The sequence below is a fragment of the Bufo gargarizans genome, chromosome 1, assembly GCF_014858855.1.
Source record: "Bufo gargarizans isolate SCDJY-AF-19 chromosome 1, ASM1485885v1, whole genome shotgun sequence".
Classification (NCBI taxonomy): Eukaryota; Metazoa; Chordata; class Amphibia; order Anura; family Bufonidae; genus Bufo; species Bufo gargarizans.
The window spans coordinates 419,590,030-419,610,485 of record NC_058080.1 but is presented as its reverse complement, the minus strand read 5'-3'; the positions used below and the strand labels follow the sequence as shown (position 1 = coordinate 419,610,485).

Here is a 20,456-nt window from a genome sequence, read left to right as displayed (position 1 = left end):
CTACCTTTCATTTTTTTACCTCTTCTTTGTAAAATGAAAGGTGGAATCTGATTGGTTGATTGGTTTACACCAATTTTGATAAATCTTCCCCAATGTGTTTACAAACCTCTATGTAACTCTGAATGTCAATGTACAGTTCTATGTATGTGGGTCATCTATGTAGTAAAATGTCAGCATGTACATGGCAATATGCTCATCATAAAGACTCAGCCCCCAATGGTAGATTATAAATTGGATGTTGTGGGAGGATGTCTGGGGCCTGAGGGGACCATTAATGTAAAAAGTGCCCATATGATAATCTGACACCGGCACTGTGGCAAGTAGAAACATAGAAACATAGAATGTGTCGGCAGATAAGAACCATTTGGCCCATCTAGTCTGCCCAATATACTGAAGTATTTAGGTACTGCACTCCCAGTGATTATCCATCAGAGGGGTTATGTCTGGCTCACTTAGGGTGCACAGTGTGACTGTAAAGAGTGGAGTTGCAGATCATTCATGGTGACTGCATTCCAGGGATCATATTGAGAAAATCACAGGGCCTGTGGTCTACTCTAAAGGATTTTCCAGGCTTCTAGTGTTGGTGAATTATCCTCAGGATAGGTTATCAATATCCAGTCAGTGAGGGAACCAACATTGGGCACCTCTACCGATCATATGTGCTCAGCAGCTGCTGGAAATAACACAAGGAACAGGGCAAGGTTGCACATCTCCTTTCAAAGCTTAGTGACCATAACAGGTTACTGAGGCTCATTTCCTTTTTAAGTAAATGTGAGCTGAGCTGCAGTAACCCTAGAAGACCACTACACCTTGAACAGAGCTGTGCTTATGGCTTCTTTCAAAGTAGAAGTTCCAGTAATGATGGCTACAGGAAGAAGCTTTTTTGTGGAGGTGTCTGACCACCACCAATCGGATATTGAAGCCCTATCCTGAGCATAGATCATCAATATAGGGGGCTTGGAAAAACCCTTTAATGTGTCACTTCTCAAGGATCATATGTAAATTAAATTAAATAGTGTCCCTAGTAAAGTTATTGGATATTTAGGACTTTAAACTACTTTATACAGCGTGTTCAAGTTATACACCTTGTATGATATTAGCAGAGCAAGGTCAATTGCTATCAGTTTGACTGATAATGATATCATTTATATAATGTGTATATGTCAATGTCTATGCACACACATGTCTATGTATGTATTTTTCATTTTTATAAGACGTATAATTACAGACAATAAAAAGTCTGTGGAGTACTAAGGGTAACAAAATGTACCGCATACAGGATCCAATTGTGCATATCAATACCATTACCACACATGTTGTATGCATTGAGGTCAATGAACTGTGCTGCAGCAAACACAGCCTACAAAACTGTTAAGGCTCTGTTCACATCTCCAGCCAGCTTACATTGATTTTTGATGGTCAAAACAGTGGCACATGCAACAGTCAGAAACCTGACAAACCTATTAAAGATCAATCAGGGAAAAATTAATGGAGCCTAATGAACCATACCAGATAAGGACATATGTGTCATATCTGTCATGGATCCTGTAAAAACAGCACTATATTACACAAGTGTGAACAGAACCTAAGACTTTCTTGGTGACTACCAAACTTTTTGCATTCAAGCTACTGACCTAAAGATATTTCCTGCAAGATCTAGATGACACTACAGATGTAATCACCTTTACTTTGACTGTCTTAATGTACAAATGCAACAAAAAACTATGGACAATAAGGCCAGTGCAATAAGGACTAATGACTCCTTCAAATTGCTTTACACTTCCTAATAAATAATGGGAAAATGTGCCTGTATGAATAATTACAAATAACATATCAGTTGCTACTAGTCACTGCTGATAATAAGATTGATTATATAGTATATGGAACAAATGACCAAGATTTCAATCAAAAATTTACGTTCACACCTTCAAGTATAAAATTCTTCTGTTTTTGAAAAAAAAAATGAAAATGTATGATAGCGTTTTCATTTACACAGCAGTTTAATGCTTATAAAATAATACAAAAAGTTGTATACAAACATCCATAACAATGACAATTTTAAAGGATGGTCTTGTTTTAGTGCACCATATACCATAACAGGAGAAAAAATGTGCATATGGCATGAACATGGGATGGCAAATGCTGACACTACAAAATAAAATAATATCAGGGCAAGCTACATCACTTCCTTGAACAAAATTGTACAAAAACATCAGCTTCTAACTACTGTAGATATAACATAATACTGATAGTCACAGTTTAACAATGAGCAACTGTGTTTCTTGATGGTCTCCATCGAATGTAGTATAAAAAACAGTTCCTTTTCTGTCCATTATGTGATTCAGGTGACTTCAGTCATTGATGAAGAGTGATTCTGTTCCAAAGAATACAGATAAAAAGCATAAAAGAGTTAGGTTTCAGTTCATTGACGTCATGAAATCATGTTCATACGATTTGAGATCAGGATTTCCTTTTATTATAAGAATGCTAAAGAGGTCCTCTCACTTCAGCAAATGGCATTTATCATGTAGATTAAAGTTAATACAAGGCACTTACTAATGTATTTTGATTGTCCATATTGCCTTCTTTGCTGGCTTTATTCATTTTTCAATTGCATTACACCAGGGATTACAGTCACTGCTGCAGCACACATGTGAGGTGGCCGGAACGGGAGCTGCTGTGCATGCACACCTATATGCACTTCCACGGTCCCGGCAACCAGAGAGACTGGCACTTTTAGCGTGCAAGCTTGACCACCGCTGCTAGATTATAGGGTGGTCATGATAGCATTAGATGCGAGCAATGTATAATACCATGGAAAAATGAATCAAGCCAGCAAAGGAGGCCATATGAAGAATATACTAGCAGGGAAAACAGTCTCACATGCCAATAAAATGACAAGACCATGTATACAACAAGGGGTTCCTGAACCCTGTGTGAGGTAGTGACAGGCCTCATGTATGAACGATGCTATGTATCTCTGAGAATGGTGCAAGAAACTTATTAAGGAGAGGCATATCGAGGTTTGCTGTGGTGCATCTGAGATGTGCCACCAAAGTACCCTGTCTTGGTGGAGTAAAATACGTTAGCTTGTGCGTCCACTAGAATAGATAGTGGACGCTCTTGTTAACTAGCAGAAAGTGCCTTGCAAAAGTATGTACCTCCATTGACTTTTTTCGTATTTTGGTACATTAAAGCCTTAAGTTCAATGTTTTGTTAATCTGAATTTTATGTGATGGATCAGAACACAATAGTCTAAGTTGGTGAAGTGAAATGAGGAAAATATATAAATAAAACTATTGTTTAGAAATAGAAAACACAAAATTGGCATGTGCATATGCATTCACCCCCTTTGTTTGGAAGCCCAAAAAAAGCTCTGGTGCAACCAATTACCTTCAGAAGTCACATAATTAGTGAAATTAGGTCCACCTGTGTGCAATCTAAGTGTCACACGATCTGTTATTACATATACACACCTTTTTTGAAAGGCCCCAGAGGCTGCAACACCTAAGCAAGAGGCATCACTAACCAAACACTGCCATGAAGACCAAGGAATTCTCCAACCAAGTAAGGAACAATGTTGTTGAGAAGTACAAGTCAAGGTTAGAGTATAAAAAAATATCCAAATATTTGATGATTCACAGGAGCACCATCAAATCTATCATAACCAAACGGAAAGAACATGGCACAACACCAAACCTTCCAAGAGACGGCCGCCCACCAAAACTCACGGACCGAGCAAGGAGGGCATTAATCTGAGAGGCAGCACAGAGACCTAAGGTAACCCTGGAGAAGCTGCAGAGTTCCACAGCAGAAACTGGAGTATCTGTACATAGGATGACAATAACCTATACGCTCCATAGAGTTGGGCTTTATGGCAGAGTGGCCAGAAGAAAGCCATTACTTTCAGCTTAAAACAAAAAGGCACGTTGTGAGTTTGCGAAAAGGCATGTAGGAGACTCCCAAAATGTATGGAGGAAAATGCTCTGGTAGGATGAGACTAAAATTGGACTTTTCGGCCATCAAAGAAAACGCTACGTCTGGCGCAAACCCAACACATTACATCACCCAAAGAACACCATCCCCACAGTGAAACATGGTGGTGGCAGCATCATACTGTGGGGATGTTTTTCAGCAACTGGGACTGGGAAACTGGTCAGAGTTGAGGGAAAGATGGATGGTGCTAAATACAGGGATATTCTTGAGCAAAACTTGTACCACTCTGTGTGTGATTTAAAGCTAGGACGGAGGTTCACCTTCCAGCAGGACAATAACCCCAAACACACTGCTAAAGCTACACTTGACTGGTTTAAGTGGAAACATGTAATTGTGTTGGCATGGCCTAGTCAAAGCCGGCTGTAACTCAACTGTAAGTTGGCTGGAGTAAGCAATAAACTGTATTGAAGTGACTTTGTTGTGTCCCTGCCTTTCTTCAAAACTGGTCATAGGAGCCCACGGCATTACACCTGGTTTTGATATATTCAATTATTAGTGTGGCACAATGTTGCAAGTAGAAACATTCAATATGTAATAAACACCATATAGATACATGGGACACAGTATATCACAGAAGTGAGTCCACTCTTCACATTTTTGTAAATATTTTATTATATCTTTTCATGGGACAACACTGAGGATATGACACTTTGAAACAATGCTAATTAGTTAGTGTACAGCTTGTATACCAGTGTAATTTTGGTGTGCCCTCAAAAAACTCAGCAATTAGTGTCTAAACTGCTGAAAACAAAAGTGAATACACTCCTAAGGCTTCGTTCACATCAGCGTTCAGCTTTTCCGTTCTTCTGCCCCTTTTAGGGGCAGGAAAATGGAAAGGACGTATTCGGCACATAACCTAGCCGAACGGAGCCCATGGCCCCATAGAATATAATGGGGTCTGTTAGGTTTCCGCTCAGAAGAAGATTTTGGAGTGGAGACAAAAGTTGTGCATGCAGGACTTTTGTCTCCATTTCAAAAATCTTCTTTTGAGCGGAAACTTAACATACCCCATTATAGTCTATGGGGCCCGTGGGCTCCGATATGTGCCGAATCTGTCCTTTCCGTTTCCTGCCCATAAACGGGGCAGGAGAACGGAAAGGCTGAACGGTGATGTGAATGAAGCTTTAGTGAAAATGTCTAAATTGTGCCCAAAGTGTCAATATTTTGCGTGGCCACCATTATTTTCCAGCACTGCCTTAACCACCTCAGGACCGCCGTACGCAGGATTGCGTCCTGCCGGCGGTCCTGCTCTTCTGGGTGGACGCATATACGCGTCCTCCCGCGAGAGCCGAGATTTCCTGTGAACGCGCGCACACAGGCGCGCGCGCTCACAGGAACGGAAGGTAAGCGAGTGGATCTCCAGCCTGCCAGCGGCGATCGCTCGCTGGCAGGCTGGAGATCCGAATTTTTTAACCCCTAACAGGTATATTAGACGCTGTTTTCATAACAGCGTCTAATATACCTCCTACCTGGTCCTCTGGTGGTCCCTTTTGTTAGGATCGACCACCAGAGGACTCAGGTAGCTCAGTACAGTCGCACCAAACACCACACTACACTACACCCCCCCGTCACTTATTAACCCCTTATAAACCCCTGATCACCCATGATCACCCCATATAAACTCCCTGATCACCCCCCTGTCATTGATCACCGCCCTGTCATTGATCACCGCCCTGTCAGGCTCCGTTCAGACGTCCGTATGATTTTTACGGATCCACGGATACATGGATCGGATCCGCAAAAAGCATACGGACGTCTGAATGGAGCCTTACAGGGGGGTGATCAATGACAGGCGGGTGATCACCCATATACACTCCCTGATCACCCCCTGTCATTGATCACCCCCCTGTCATTGATCACCCCCCTGTAAGGCTCCATTCAGACGTCCGCATGATTTTTACGGATCCATGGATACATGGATCGGATCCGCAAAACACATGCGGACGTCTGAATGGAGCCTTACAGGGGGTGATCAATGACAGGCGGGTGATCACCCATATACACTCCCTGATCACCCCCTGTCATTGATAACCCCCCTGTAAGGCTCCATTCAGACGTCCGCATGTGTTTTGTGGATCCGATCCATGTATCCATGGATCCGTAAAAAATCATGCGGATGTCTGAATGGAGCCTTACAGGGGGGGTGATCAGTGACAGGGGGGTGATCACCCTGATCACCCGCCTGTCATTGATCACCCCCCTGTAAGGCTCCATTCAGACGTCCGCATGTGTTTTGTGGATCCGATCCATGTATCCATGGATCCGTAAAAAATCATGCGGATGTCTGAATGGAGCCTTACAGGGGGGGTGATCAGTGACAGGGGGGTGATCACCCTGATCACCCCCTGTCATTGATAACCCCCCTGTAAGGCTCCATTCAGACGTCCGCATGTGTTTTGTGGATCCGATCCATGTATCCATGGATCCGTAAAAAATCATGCGGATGTCTGAATGGAGCCTTACAGGGGGGGTGATCAGTGACAGGGGGGTGATCACCCTGATCACCCCCTGTCATTGATAACCCCCCTGTAAGGCTCCATTCAGACATCCGCATGTGTTTTGCGGATCCGATCCATGTATCCATGGATCCGTAAAAAATCATGCGGATGTCTGAATGGAGCCTTACAGGGGGGGTGATCAGTGACAGGGGGGTGATCACCCTGATCACCCCCTGTCATTGATAACCCCCTGTAAGGCTCCATTCAGACGTCCGCATGTGTTTTGCGGATCCGATCCATGGATCCGTAAATATTATACGGACGTCTGAATGGAGCCTTACAGGGGGGTGATCAATGACAGGGGGGTGATCAGGGAGTCTATATGGGTGATCACCCCCCTGTCATTGATCACCCCCCTGTCATTGATCACTCCCCCTGTAAGGCTCCATTCAGACCTTTTTTTTGGCACAAGTTAGCGGAAATTTTTTGTTTGTTTTTGTTTTTTCTTACAAAGTCTCATATTCTACTAACTTGTGTCAAAAAATAAAATCTCACATGAACTCGCCATACCCCTCACGGAATCCAAATGCGTAACATTTTTAGACATTTATATTCCAGACTTCTTCTCACGCTTTAGGGCCCCTAAAAAGCCAGGGCAGTATAAATACCCCACATGTGACCCCATTTCGGAAAGAATACACCCCAAGGTATTCCGTGAGGGGCATATTGAGTCCATGAAAGATTGAAATTTTTGTCCTAAGTTAGCGGAAAGTGAGACTTTGTGAGAAAAAAACAAAAAAAAAATCAATATCCGCTAACTTATGCAAAAAAAAAAAAAATTCTAGGAACTCGCCATGCCCCTCATTGAATACCTTGGGGTGTCTTCTTTCCAAAGTGGGGTCACATGTCGGGTATTTATACTGCCCTGGCTTTTTAGGGGCCCTAAAGTGTGAGAAGAAGTCTGGGATCCAAATGTCTAAAAATGCCCTCCTAAAAGGAATTTGGGCCCCTTTGCGCATCTAGGCTGCAAAAAAGTGTCACACATGTGGTATCGCCATACTCAGGAGAAACTGGGGAATGTGTTTTGGGGTGTCATTTTACATATACCAATGCTGGGTGAGAAAAATATCTTGGTCAAATGCCAACTTTGTATATAAAAATGGGAAAAGTTGTCTTTTGCCATGATATTTCTCTCACCCAGCATGGGTATATGTAAAATGACCCCCCAAAACACATTGCCCAACTTCTCCTGAGTACGGCGATACCACATGTGTGACACTTTTTTGCAGCCAAGGTGGGCAAAGGGGCACATATTCCAAAGTGCACCTTTCGGATTTCACAGGCCATTTTTTACACATTTTGATTGCAAGGTACTTCTTACACATTTGGGCCCCTAAATTGCCAGGACAGTATAACTACGCCACAAGTGACCCCATTTTGGAAAGAAGACACCCCAAGGTATTCCGTGAGGGGCACGGCGAGTTCCTAGAATTTTTTATTTTTTGTCACAAGTTAGCGGAAAATGATGATTTTTCTTTTTTTTTCTTTTTTCCTTACAAAGTCTCATATTCCACTAACTTGCGACAAAAAATAAAAAATTCTAGGAACTCGCCATGCCCCTCACGGAATACCTTGGGGTGTCTTCTTTCCAAAATGGGGTCACTTGTGGCGTAGTTATACTGCCCTGGCAATTTAGGGGCCCAAATGTGTGAGGAGAACTTTGCAATCAAAATGTGTAAAAAATGCCCTGCAAAATCCGAAAGGTGCACTTTGGAATATGTGCCCCTTTGCCCACCTTGGCAGCAAAAAAGTGTGACACATCTGGTATCGACGTACTCAGGAGAAGTTGGGCAATGTGTTTTGGGGTGTCATTTTACATATACCCATGCTGGGTGAGAAAAATATCTTGGTCAAATGCCAACTTTGTATAAAAAAATGGGAAAAGTTGTCTTTTGCCAAGATATTTCTCTCACCCAGCATGGGTATATGTAAAATTACACCCAAAAACACATTCCCCAACTTCTCCTGAGTACGGCGATACCAGATGTGTGACACTTTTTTGATGCCAAGGTGGGCAAAGGGGCACATATTCCAAAGTGCACCTTTCGGATTTTGCAGGGCATTTTTTACACATTTTGATTGCAAAGTTCTCCTCACACATTTGGGCCCCTAAATTGCCAGGGCAGTATAACTACGCCACAAGTGACCCCATTTTGGAAAGAAGACACCCCAAGGTATTCCGTGAGGGGCATGGCGAGTTCCTAGAATTTTTTATTTTTTGTCGCAAGTTAGTGGAATATGAGACTTTGTAAGGAAAAAAGAAAAAAAAAGAAAAATCATCATTTTCCGCTAACTTGTGACAAAAAATAAAAAATTCTAGGAACTCGCCGTGCCCCTCACGGAATACCTTGGGGTGTCTTCTTTCCAAAATGGGGTCACTTGTGGCGTAGTTATACTGTCCTGGCAATTTAGGGGCCCAAATGTGTAAGAAGTACCTTGCAATCAAAATGTGTAAAAAATGGCCTGTGAAATCCGAAAGGTGCACTTTGGAATATGTGCCCCTTTGCCCACCTTGGCATCAAAAAAGTGTCACACATCTGGTATCGCCGTACTCAGGAGAAGTTGGGGAATGTGTTTTTGGGTGTAATTTTACATATACCCATGCTGGGTGAGAGAAATATCTTGGCAAAAGACAACTTTTCCCATTTTTTTATACAAAGTTGGCATTTGACCAAGATATTTTTCTCACCCAGCATGGGTATATGTAAAATGACACCCCAAAACACATTCCCCAACTGCTCGTGAGTACGGCGATACCAGATGTGTGACACTTTTTTGCTGCCAAGGTGGGCAAAGGGGCACATATTCCAAAGTGCACCTTTCGGATTTCACCGGTCATTTTTTACACATTTTGATTGCAAAGTTCTTCTCACACATTAGGGCTCCTAAATTGCCAGGGCAGTATAACTACCCCACAAGTGACCCCATTTTGGAAAGAAGACACCCCAAGGTATTCTGTGAGGGGCATGGTGAGTTCCTAGAATTTTTTATTTTTTGTCGCAAGTTAGTGGAATATGAGACTTTGTAAGAAAAAATAAAAAAAATAAAATCATCATCATTTTCCGCTAACTTGTGACAAAAAATAAAAAGTTCTATGAACTCACTATGCCCATCAGCGAATACCTTAGGGTGTCTACTTTCCGAAATGGGGTCATTTGTGGGGGTTTTCTACTGTTTGGGCATTGTAGAACCTCAGGAATCATGACAGGTGCTCAGAAAGTCAGAGCTGTTTCAAAAAGCGGAAATTCACATTTTTGTACCATAGTTTGTAAATGCTATAACTTTTACCCAAACCATTTTTTTTTTTTGCCCAAACATTTTTTTTTTATCAAAGACATGTAGAACAATAAATTTGGCGAAAAACTTATATATGAATGTCGTTTTTTTTGCAAAATTTTACAGCTGAAAGTGAAAAATGTCATTTTTTTGCAAAAAAATCGTTACATTTTGATTAATAACAAAAAAAGTAAAAATGTCAGCAGCAATAAAATACCACCAAATGAAAGCTCCATTAGTGAGAAGAAAAGGAGGTAAAATTCATTTGGGTGGTAAGTTGCATGACCGAGCGATAAACGGTGAAAGGAGTGTAGTGCCGAAGTGTAAAAAGTGCTCTGGTCATGAAGGGGGTTTCACCTAGCGGGGCTGAAGTGGTTAAAGGGCTTCTGTCAGCCCACTAAACCGTTTTTTTTTTTTTTTGGTTAATAATAATCCCTACACTGCTAGCTCCCTATACATAAGCTAAATATTCATTTTGGTTCAGTAGATTTAGTTAAAAAGGACGGATCTTCTTATAGCCGAATCTTCTTATAGCCTCGGCCAATTTTATAACACTAATGATTCACATGAACTAGGAAAGGAAAATGGCTAATTGCGCAACATTTTGCCATTTTCACTTAGGGGTGCACTCACTTTTGTTGCCAGCAATTTAGACATTAATGGCATAAATTTACACAGTTATTGTTGAGGGAAGTGTAGATTTAAATATATATGTATATATGCCCTTACATATATGCATATATATTAGTCCTTTTGCATGGGCCACTCCAGGTGGTGTAGGTGTATACATAGAGATGTATGTATGCCCCCTTGTCAGCATACATCTCTATGTATATAATATATATGTGTAGGTGGGCTTATTGCTGCCCATTCAGATCCCCTGTTTTATATTTATATATAAATATACATATATATATAGATGTGCCCCAAGCATCTATAAATATGTATGTACAGTTAAACTGTGCCCAGAAGCTCCCATGGATGTCCATCCCCTCTGGAATGTGCCTGCTGGGCAGCACCGGAGAAGGTGTGCCTAACAGGGACATGGGAACAATGAGTTCCCATGACCCTGTGTGCCGCTTACCTCCGGCGCAGTAATTACAGCGCCAGAGGTATGCATTATCTTCACAGGCGGGAGGATCAAAGGATCCCCCGCCTGGAAGCGCGCTCCAGGATGTGCGGGCTAGTGCGGTGATGTCATATCACTGTGCCATCCCACGTGGAAAGGGCTGAGCGCGGGAATACGGGAGCGAGCACAGCCAGGTTTAAATATCCTGGCCGTGCGGCGCTGAATAAGAGAGAACCCCTACCCACCTCCCTGAAGCAGAGAGCTGTGCAGCGCTCAGAAGATGAGAAGAGCACAGCCGGCGCTTAGAAGAGACCCCCCTCTGAAAGCCTGCGGCAGAGCGCTGTGCTGAGCTCAGGAGTCTACCCCCTGCACCCCCTGTAAAAAGGAGAACGCAGGCAGTGATGTGCTGCACTGCGCTCTCAAGACTAGAGTGAAGACCCCCCCCCCCCCCACTAAGAGGAGAGAGCGCAGCCAGCGCTACGAAGGAAGGAGCTGCGCTAACCCCTTACAGCCCTGCACATACCTGAACAGCCCAGACCAGAGGAAGAGGCTGGAAGCGCTCAGAAGAGAGGTGGAGGTGACTGAGTCCAGAGAAGTTGAACCCAAAGCAGCCCAGAGGAGGAGAGCAGAAGGACGGAGCAGTCAGAGGGACTGAGAAGTTGAGCAGCTGGCTAAGTATCGCTTTCCCTGCCTCTTCCTTAACCCCTGCTGCCCTGTACCCCAGTAGTAACTCCTGCTGTACCTTGCTCTGCTCCCCCAGCCCACAGTCCCCTGCAGTCCCAGCCTCCCCCATTAACCCCTGCTGCTGCACCATTAACCTCTGCTACAAATAAGCTCTTCCTGCCATCCACCAACTCCTAACCCCTGCCTGCTGCTGAATCCTTGCAGCATCAACCCATCAGACCCTGTGTGTAGCCCAAGCATTAACCCCTGATACCCCTGCAGGATATTAACCCCTTCGCTGCTGCTCTCCTGCTGAACACCTCCATCCAGGAACCCTTGAATTGCTAACCCTTTCCTGGGTTACCCATGCCTAGTTAACCCACGGCTACTTTCCTGTCTATATCCCTGGCCTGCAAGTATTAATTCTTGCAGTGCCACCATTGCATCAACCCCTTGTACCCCGTAGGGACAGTGAGTAGCCAGGCGGGTGGGTTGCTGATATACGTATGAATGTATGTTTGTCTAATGTATAGATAGTGTGCGTGGGGTGGAATGGGAATTGTGTATTGTGTAGTGTAGTTAGGTCTGTATTGTGTTTAATAATATTGTTTATTTTAGTACTGTTACTATACTGCGGTGTGTATGTCTATATGTACATATACTTATATCCATTGATCTATAAATATAGCGTATTATTAGACTTGTATAATTGTATTGTGTAATAAATATTCTTTATTGTTCATAATACAGCGTATAGTGTTTTTAGTAGTTGCTGCCGTATTATCCAAAATTTCAATAATTAATATTTCCTTTAACAGTTATACAAGGTGTACACTGACTACTTTACATTGTATCAAAGGGTCAGATCTTCAGTCCTGTCCCATGAAAAGATATAATAAAATATTTACTAAAATGTGAGGCGTGGACTAATTTTTGAGAGATACTGTATATATTATATAATGGTCACTTTATCTTTACTTTAATAAGTTGAAATGAAAGCATATGTTTTATTAGCTTAATAGAGAAAGGCTGACTTACTCAATGAGGCTGTTGCCCCATTACTATATTTCTATATGTCTACTGGTATTGTTTCACTCCCTGAATTATATGTGCACTTTGGGTCTTAAGGTGCTCACTATATATTGTAATGCATAGCATTTGGAAACTATTTAAACTGAAACATGCTGATTGTAATATTGAATATTCTCCCCCTTTGTTCACTGCATCTATGAAGATCCAGCTAATGAACCTCTCTGAAAATAGTTTTCTGATATGCGGTATCAATTTCATGTCAGAAGATTTTAAAGCAGCATTCTTCTTCTCATGTACGGTATATTCTGTTTCTCCACTAGAGGGACCACTTGCCCCATTTTAAACTCTATACATGTCACATTTGAAAAACATGTACTGATGCATCTTTCCCTTCACAATTCATTTTGGAATGTTTTTCATCTTTTCCTGCTACTCATCGTCTTTAAGTGCCGCGGAAAATAATAGTAATGTAAACTGAAAACTGAGAGCCTGAAAAGAATTAATGTAACCTCTGTGAAGTATCTTGAAATGTTCCTGGTGATGTATAGACTTTTCAATCAATGTTTGCACAGAACAATCATTTCTATACTTTTTCATAGAACAGTGATTGTCTCAAAAGACCTGGTCAACAACTATTCTACGTAAATATTCCAACAAGGCCTGTTAATGATGGAAACATCTTATTTTACATGATGTCCCTGTCTGCACTGTTTGGTAGAGCACTAGAGAAGAAGCTGGCTGAGTGCTGAATCTGTAAAAAGTGTGGGGGAAATTAATCTAGACTGGTGCAAAGTAAAATGGTCTAAGTTGTCCATAGGAACTAATCAGATTTCATCTTTCATTTCCCAAATGAAATCTGAAAAATGAGAGGTGGAATATCATTGGTTGCTATGGGCAGCTAAGTCCTTTTACTTAGCACTATTTTTGATAAAAGGTCTTTTTAGAAGCCTATAAAAAGCCAAGTATAAAAGTAGTGTGGCAACACCCTCGTGAATCCTATTTTAGTGCACTTCTTCATGTTTGGGTTCTGCCATAGACAGCTGTCTACACTACTGGATATATTTACTCTGATGGTCCACTTGCTATACTGGTGAAGGATTTGGTTTCACTACCTGACATTAGAATATAGTCATCAGTCTCTGGGACCAGAGTGTATGTTTCTAAGTATTTAAGGGGGTTTTCCACATTCTCAGGATAGGCCATCACTAGCGGTGGGGGTGTTTAATGTAGCGGTTGCCAGATGTTGACGACAGGTCTACACAGCACCGTCAACATTGTAATAGATGGCGCTCACTACTACAGTGTTGCTCCCACTGAAGTCAAGGGAACTTCGCTATATTAGCAAGCTCCATCCGCTAAAATGTTGATGGTGTTGTGAAGCTCTGACGCTAACTTCCTGCAATGGAGCTACATTGAACAGCTAATCAGTGGGGGAGGGCAGGACAACTGCTTTAAAGAGCTGCATTTGAAGGCCATCAGATAGCCAATGGATTATTATTATTTTTAGTTTTGAACCTTAGTGAGCCAACAAGATTATATAAAGGAGGTTAATTTAAAGGGGTTATCCCACTTAGCGTTTTTCTACTTACCTGCTGCCACCGCGCATTCACTTCCTGGATTCTGGCTGGGGGCGGGCTTCATCTTGATTGAAGTCTTCTCCCGGCCGTGCCGCGCGCTGGACTGAATGCGCACGTCGCCGCGCATGCGCAATGGTGACTTATTCCTACAGAGCCGGCGTGCGCGTTCGCAGCTCTGTACTATTCTGGCAGGGAAGAAGTCACCGTCGCGCATGCGCGGCAGCGTGCGCGTTCAGAACAGCGAGCGGACCGGCCGGGAGAAAAGAAGGAGTCTTCTGGGCAAGCGCGACCTTCCGGCTTTTGGAGAAGAGCGGAGGTCGTAACCAGGGGAGACCGAGTCACAACAATCAGGTAAGTGGGGATGAATTTTATCCTAAACGGTGGGGATTTGTTAATAAAGTATATTTACAAAAATGATCACTGTCAAATCATTAACAGATTTAACAGTGATCATTATGATGGGATAACCCCTTTAACAAAAAATTCCACCGACTCCGTTAAATGTAAACATTAAAAGCAAGTTTTTTTCATATTCATAAACAGTGCTTTCAGTATGCGCTAATGGTTCCACATAATTTGGAAAAGAGATTTCCAAGGTACAGTATAAAGACTTGTAAATACAGTAATGAAATACCTGTGCACTTAAAGTCTCCAGAGGACTCTCAACTCTGGGGAAAGCCATTAGGGGCATTCCTCGTGCATCTTCAGGCTTCGGCTTAGATGGCGTATCATGTGTTCCTTTAAAATTGTGTACAACGCACAGTCCCTGCAACAGCAAAACAAAGTGTGACAGAAAAAAAGCTATAATGTTACTATTTGAAGGTATTGTTGTAGCTATTAAAGTGGTTGTCCTATTATAACAACTGCTATCTGATAGGCAGAGGTCCAACCGCATGGGCCTCTCCAGATCACTGGAACGGGGGCCTATCTTCTCCTGTTTGGATGGAGTGGCAGTCACATTCAATACTCGTAGAGTTCAATAGTGCAGAAACATGCATGCGTGTCTACTGCTCCACTCAAATGGGGGAATCGACCGATCAGACAATTATTCTATATCCTTTGGATAGTAGTGATGAGCAGCAGGGGCAATATTCGAATTTGCGATATTTCATGAATATGTGGTAGAATATTCGTCATATATTCGTATTCGAGATTATTTTCGTGATACAAAAAATCTGCAATGTAAAAGTCGCGTAAAGCGAATTCGTAAGAACTAGTGATGAGCGGCAGGTGCCATATTCGATTTCGACAAAATTCGCGAATATTCAATAGAATATTCGTTTTATATTTGTCGAAATCGAATATTCGTCATTATTCTTGTTATCGCGATTAATATGCGATTTAAATAATCGCGTATTGCGATTTTAACTTAAAGGCTACTCTCGATTTTAACTTAGCACTGCTATATTCCATATTCGTTAATTCTAGCCTAATATGGACTATAGCAGTGCTAAGTTAAAATCGAAATTCGATTATTATAACTTGAATTAATCGAATTGCGATTTCAACTTGGACCTGGTTTACTATGGTTGGCTTGGTAGAATTAGCGAATATGACGAATATATTCGTTATATTCCACAAAACGAATATAACGAATGTATTCGTCATATTCCACAAAACAAAGATAACGAATGTATTCTGCATCTTCGTTTTAGCTACCTATTCGTCAACTTCGCTAATTCTAGCAATCATATAGGAAAGTTTACTATAGAGACAGCTAAGTTTAATTCGCTATGCGAATATATGACTGCTTTTTTTTCATAAATAGTATAATTATAATAATTATCAGGTATTATAATTATTCTATTTATTTAAAAAAAAGCAAAGTAATATAATCGCATAGCGAATTAAACTTAGCTGTCTCTATAGTCAACTTTCCTACATGATTACTAGAATTAGCGAAGTTGACGAATAGGTAGCTAAAACGAAGATGCAGAATACTTCGTTATCTTCGTTTTGTGGAATATAACGAATATATTCGTCATATTCGCTAATTCTACCAAGCCAACCATAGTAAACCAGGTCCAAGTTGAAATCGCAATTCGATTAATTCAAGTTATAATAATCGAATTTCGATTTTAACTTAGCACTGCTATATTCCATATTCGTTAATTCTAGCCTAATAAAGAATATAGCAGTGCTAAGTTAAAATCGAAATTCGATTATTATAACTTGAATTATTCGCATTGCTATTTCAATAGGAGAGTAGCCTTTAAAGGGATTCTGTCACCTCCCCTAAGGCAAAAAACGATTTAAAACCAGCCATGCAGCACAGCTTACCTGGATTAGGCTGTGCTGTTCAATCTTGAAATCCGTCCAGCAGTTAGTTCAAAAAACGAGTTTGATCAATGAGGAAATGCGTCCTGAAGGTGCCCAGAGGGGCGTTTTTTTCTTCTGAGAGAGCCCAGTCCCGCCCCTTTTTCAGTGCCCAGCCCGCCTTCCTTTTACTTCCTAACCGCCGCCCCCAGCCTGCCACAGCCTCTCCTGCCTCTCCTCCCCCTCCCTCTTGCCGAACGAAGTCTCGCACAGGCGCAGTACCCACTGAGGGCTGCGCCTGTGCGATCATCAGGAGACTGAGGGCAGGAGCTTCATCTTCGTCACTGGGCATGCGCCGAGCCCAGTGACGTCCGATGCTCGCTCTTCCCTCAGTCAGCAGGGAAGAGCGAGCATCGGACGTCACTGGGCTCGGCGCATGCCCAGTGACGAAGATGAAGCTGCCGCCCTCAGTCTCCTGATGATCGCACAGGCGCAGCCCTCAGTGGGTACTGCGCCTGTGCGAGACTTCGTTCGGCAAGAGGGAGGGGGAGGAGAGGCAGGAGAGGCTGTGGCAGGCTGGGGGCGGCGGTTAGGAAGTAAAAGGAAGGCGGGCTGGGCACTGAAAAAGGGGCGGGACTGGGCTCTCTCAGAAGAAAAAAACGCCCCTCTGGGCACCTTCAGGACGCATTTCCTCATTGATCAAACTCGTTTTTTGAACTAACTGCTGGACGGATTTCAAGATTGAACAGCACAGCCTAATCCAGGTAAGCTGTGCTGCATGGCTGGTTTTAAATCGTTTTTTGCCTTAGGGGAGGTGACAGAATCCCTTTAAGTTAAAATCGAAATTCGATTATTATAACTTGAAATATTCGAATTGCGATTTCAACGTAATTCTCAAATCCGACAGTACATTCTAGTATATGGAGTCGTTCCCATGGTGATGGGGACGCTCCATGAGCATGGAATATAGCATTACTAAGTTAAAATCGCCATGCGATTACTTCGAGTTATATTAATCGCATGGCGATTTCAACTTGGACCTGGTTTACTATATGGTTGGCTTCAATGGCTTGGTAGAATTAGCGAATATGACGAATATATTCGTTATATTCCACAAAACGAAGATAACAAAGTATTCTGCATCTTCGTTTTAGCTACCTATTCGTCAACTTCGCTAATTCTAGCAATCATGTAGGAAAGTTGACTATAGAGACAGCTAAGTTTAATTCGCTATGCGATTATATTACTTTGCTTTTTTTAAAAATAAATAGAATAATTATAATACCTGATAATTATTATAATTATACTATTTATAAAAAAAAAGCAGTCATATATTCGCATAGCGAATTAAACTTAGCTGTCTCTATAGTAAACTTTCCTACATGATTGCTAGAATTAGCGAAGTTGACGAATAGGTAGCTAAAACGAAGATGCAGAATACATTCGTTATCTTCGTTTTGTGGAATATAACGAATATATTCGTCATATTCGCTAATTCTACCAAGCCAACCATAGTAAACCAGGTCCAAGTTGAAATCGCAATTCGATTAATTCAAGTTATAATAATCGAATTTCGATTTTAACTTAGAACTGCTATATTCCATATTAGGCTAGAATTAACGAATATGGAATATAGCAGTGCTAAGTTAAAATCGAAATTCGATTTTTATAACTTGAATTAATCGCATTGCTATTTCAATAGGAGAGTAGCCTTTAAGTTAAAATCGAAATTCGATTATTATAACTTGAAATAATCGAATTGCGATTTCAACGTAATTCTCAAATCCGACAGTACATTCTAGTATATGGAGACGTTCCCATGGTGATGGGGACGCTCCATGAGCATGGAAGTCGGCAGAAGCGGCAACAGGCACTGACTGGAGCAGCTAGGAAGCCAGGAATCCAAAGGACAGGTAAGAACAACTTTAGGGAAGTGGGAAAGAAAAAAATATAACAATAAATAAAAAAAAACGAATATTCGAAATATCGAATTTATATCACTATATTCGAAATATTCGCGAATTAGCGAAGTGCCGATATTCGCGAAAAAAATTTGATATTCGAATATTCGCACTCAACACTAGTAAGAACACATGATACCTCCCTGCTTCTTGCTTGTGGGCCAATGAGTTATTGGCTCATGAGCAACTTAAGCGGGGAGGAATCATGACTTCAGATGGAAAAAAATGACGAATATTCAATATAGTGCTATATATTTGTTTTTTAGAATATTCATAATTTTTTCCCATCTGAAGTGAACAGTCATTGGCCCACAAGCAACTTAAGCAGGGAGGAATCATGACTTCAGATGGAAAATAATGACAAATATTCAAAAAAAAACTAATATACTGTATAGAACTATATTCAATATAGTGCTATATATTCCTTTTTTAGAATATTCGTCATTGACGAATATTCTAAAAACTAATATATAACATTATAGGATCTGACTTCAGATGTATAAAAATGACAAATATTCTAAAAAACTAATATATAGCACTATATTCAATACAATTACAATTACATTGAGTAATGGGTTCAGGTGAAAAAAAAATAATAATATTGTTTTTTTTATAAATATATATCACACTATATTCTACATATTCGAGAATTCTAGCAAGCCAACTCAATAAGAAAGTTGCCTATAACCCGCTCTTACTCGATTAACGCACATATTACATTGCCGATTTTTTGCATAAGATAAAATATATTAAATAATAAAGAATATTCTAATTCACTACAGACTACAATATTGCAGCTTTCCAACATTGGCCCACAAGCAAGAAGCAGGTAGGAAATGGGTTCAGAAGGAAAAAACAAAACAAAAAAACTAATATTCCTTTTTAAAAATACTGTATACATTACTATATCTCTTATATAGAGTATAAAAAAATTAGTTTCTGTCTGTCTGTCTAGACGTCTGTCTGTCTGTATGTATGTTCTTTATGCGCGACCAAACGACTGGACCGATCTTCACCAAATTTGGCACACAGGTACATCAGGTGTCCGGGAGGTTTTTAGAGCGGGTCTCAGTTTCTCTAGGGCATACCGTTCCTGAGATATTCCCAAAAATTTACCTGGATTAGCTAATAAAAGCCAGCAAGCCTTTCACTTAAATCCGAACTGCCATTTACTCGGTCACATGTCCCTTATTAGCCAATAGAAGCTCGCAAGTCTTACTCCAGGTTGCCATAACAACTGATCACAGGTTTTAGCAGTTAGCAGTTCCTAAAATATTCAGTCATATGACGTATGATGGCACAACTACACTGCTACAAGCATGGGCGGCAGGGGCCACTATTAAACAGACGGGTGCTGTGGAGTTCACTGTTAAAGAGGCAGCCACTATGAAAGTCACTGTTAGGCCCCTTTCACAAGGGCGAGATTTCCACGCGGGTGCAATGCGTGAGGTGAACGCATTGCACCCGCACTGAATCCGGACCCATTCATTTCTATGGGGCAGTGCACATGAGCGGTGATTTTCACGCAGCATGCTCCTCAGGCCGAATGCACACGGCCGAGAGCCGTTCGTGGTATGCCGGGCTGGATTCCTGTTCAGAGCAGGAGCGCACGGCGTCATTGGTTGCTATGACGCCGTGCGCTTCATGCCGCCGCTGCTGTACAGTAAGGCCTCATGCACACGACAGTTTTTTTTCACGGTCCGCAAAAACGGGGTCCGTGGGTCCGTGATCCGTGACCGTTTTTTCGTCCGTGGGTCTTCCTTGATTTTTGGAGGATCCACGGACATGAAAAAAAAGTCGTTTTGGTGTCCGCCTGGCCGTGCGGAGCCAAACGGATCCGTCCTGAATTACAATGCAAGTCAATGGGGACGGATCCGTTTGATGTTGACACAATATGGTGCCATTTCAAACGGATCCGTCCCCATTGACTTTCAATGTAAAGTCTGGAGTTCTTTTATACCATCGGATTGGAGTTTTCTCCAATCCGATGGTATATTTTAACTTGAAGCGTCCCCATCACCATGGGAACGCCTCTATGTTAGAATATACTGTCGGATATGAGCTACTTCGTGAACCTCAGATCCGACAGTATATTCTAACACAGAGGCGTTCCCATGGTGATGGGGAC

At 41.8% G+C, this 20,456-nt stretch overlaps 1 protein-coding gene across 1 annotated transcript in view; it reads right to left on the bottom strand.

The window, feature by feature from the left end:
- Nucleotides 1-2,185: 2,185 nt before the first annotated feature.
- LOC122932216 (phospholipid phosphatase-related protein type 1-like) overlaps nt 2,186-20,456 on the bottom strand; it is a 193,034-nt gene continuing 174,763 nt past the window's right edge. The window contains exons 7-8 of the mRNA XM_044286509.1: nt 14,746-14,877; nt 2,186-2,374 (exon numbers count right to left, since the gene is read on the bottom strand). Of these exons, the coding sequence (XP_044142444.1) occupies nt 2,342-2,374; nt 14,746-14,877 (165 nt within the window). The 3' untranslated portion in view covers nt 2,186-2,341. The remainder of the gene's footprint in view (nt 2,375-14,745; nt 14,878-20,456) is intronic.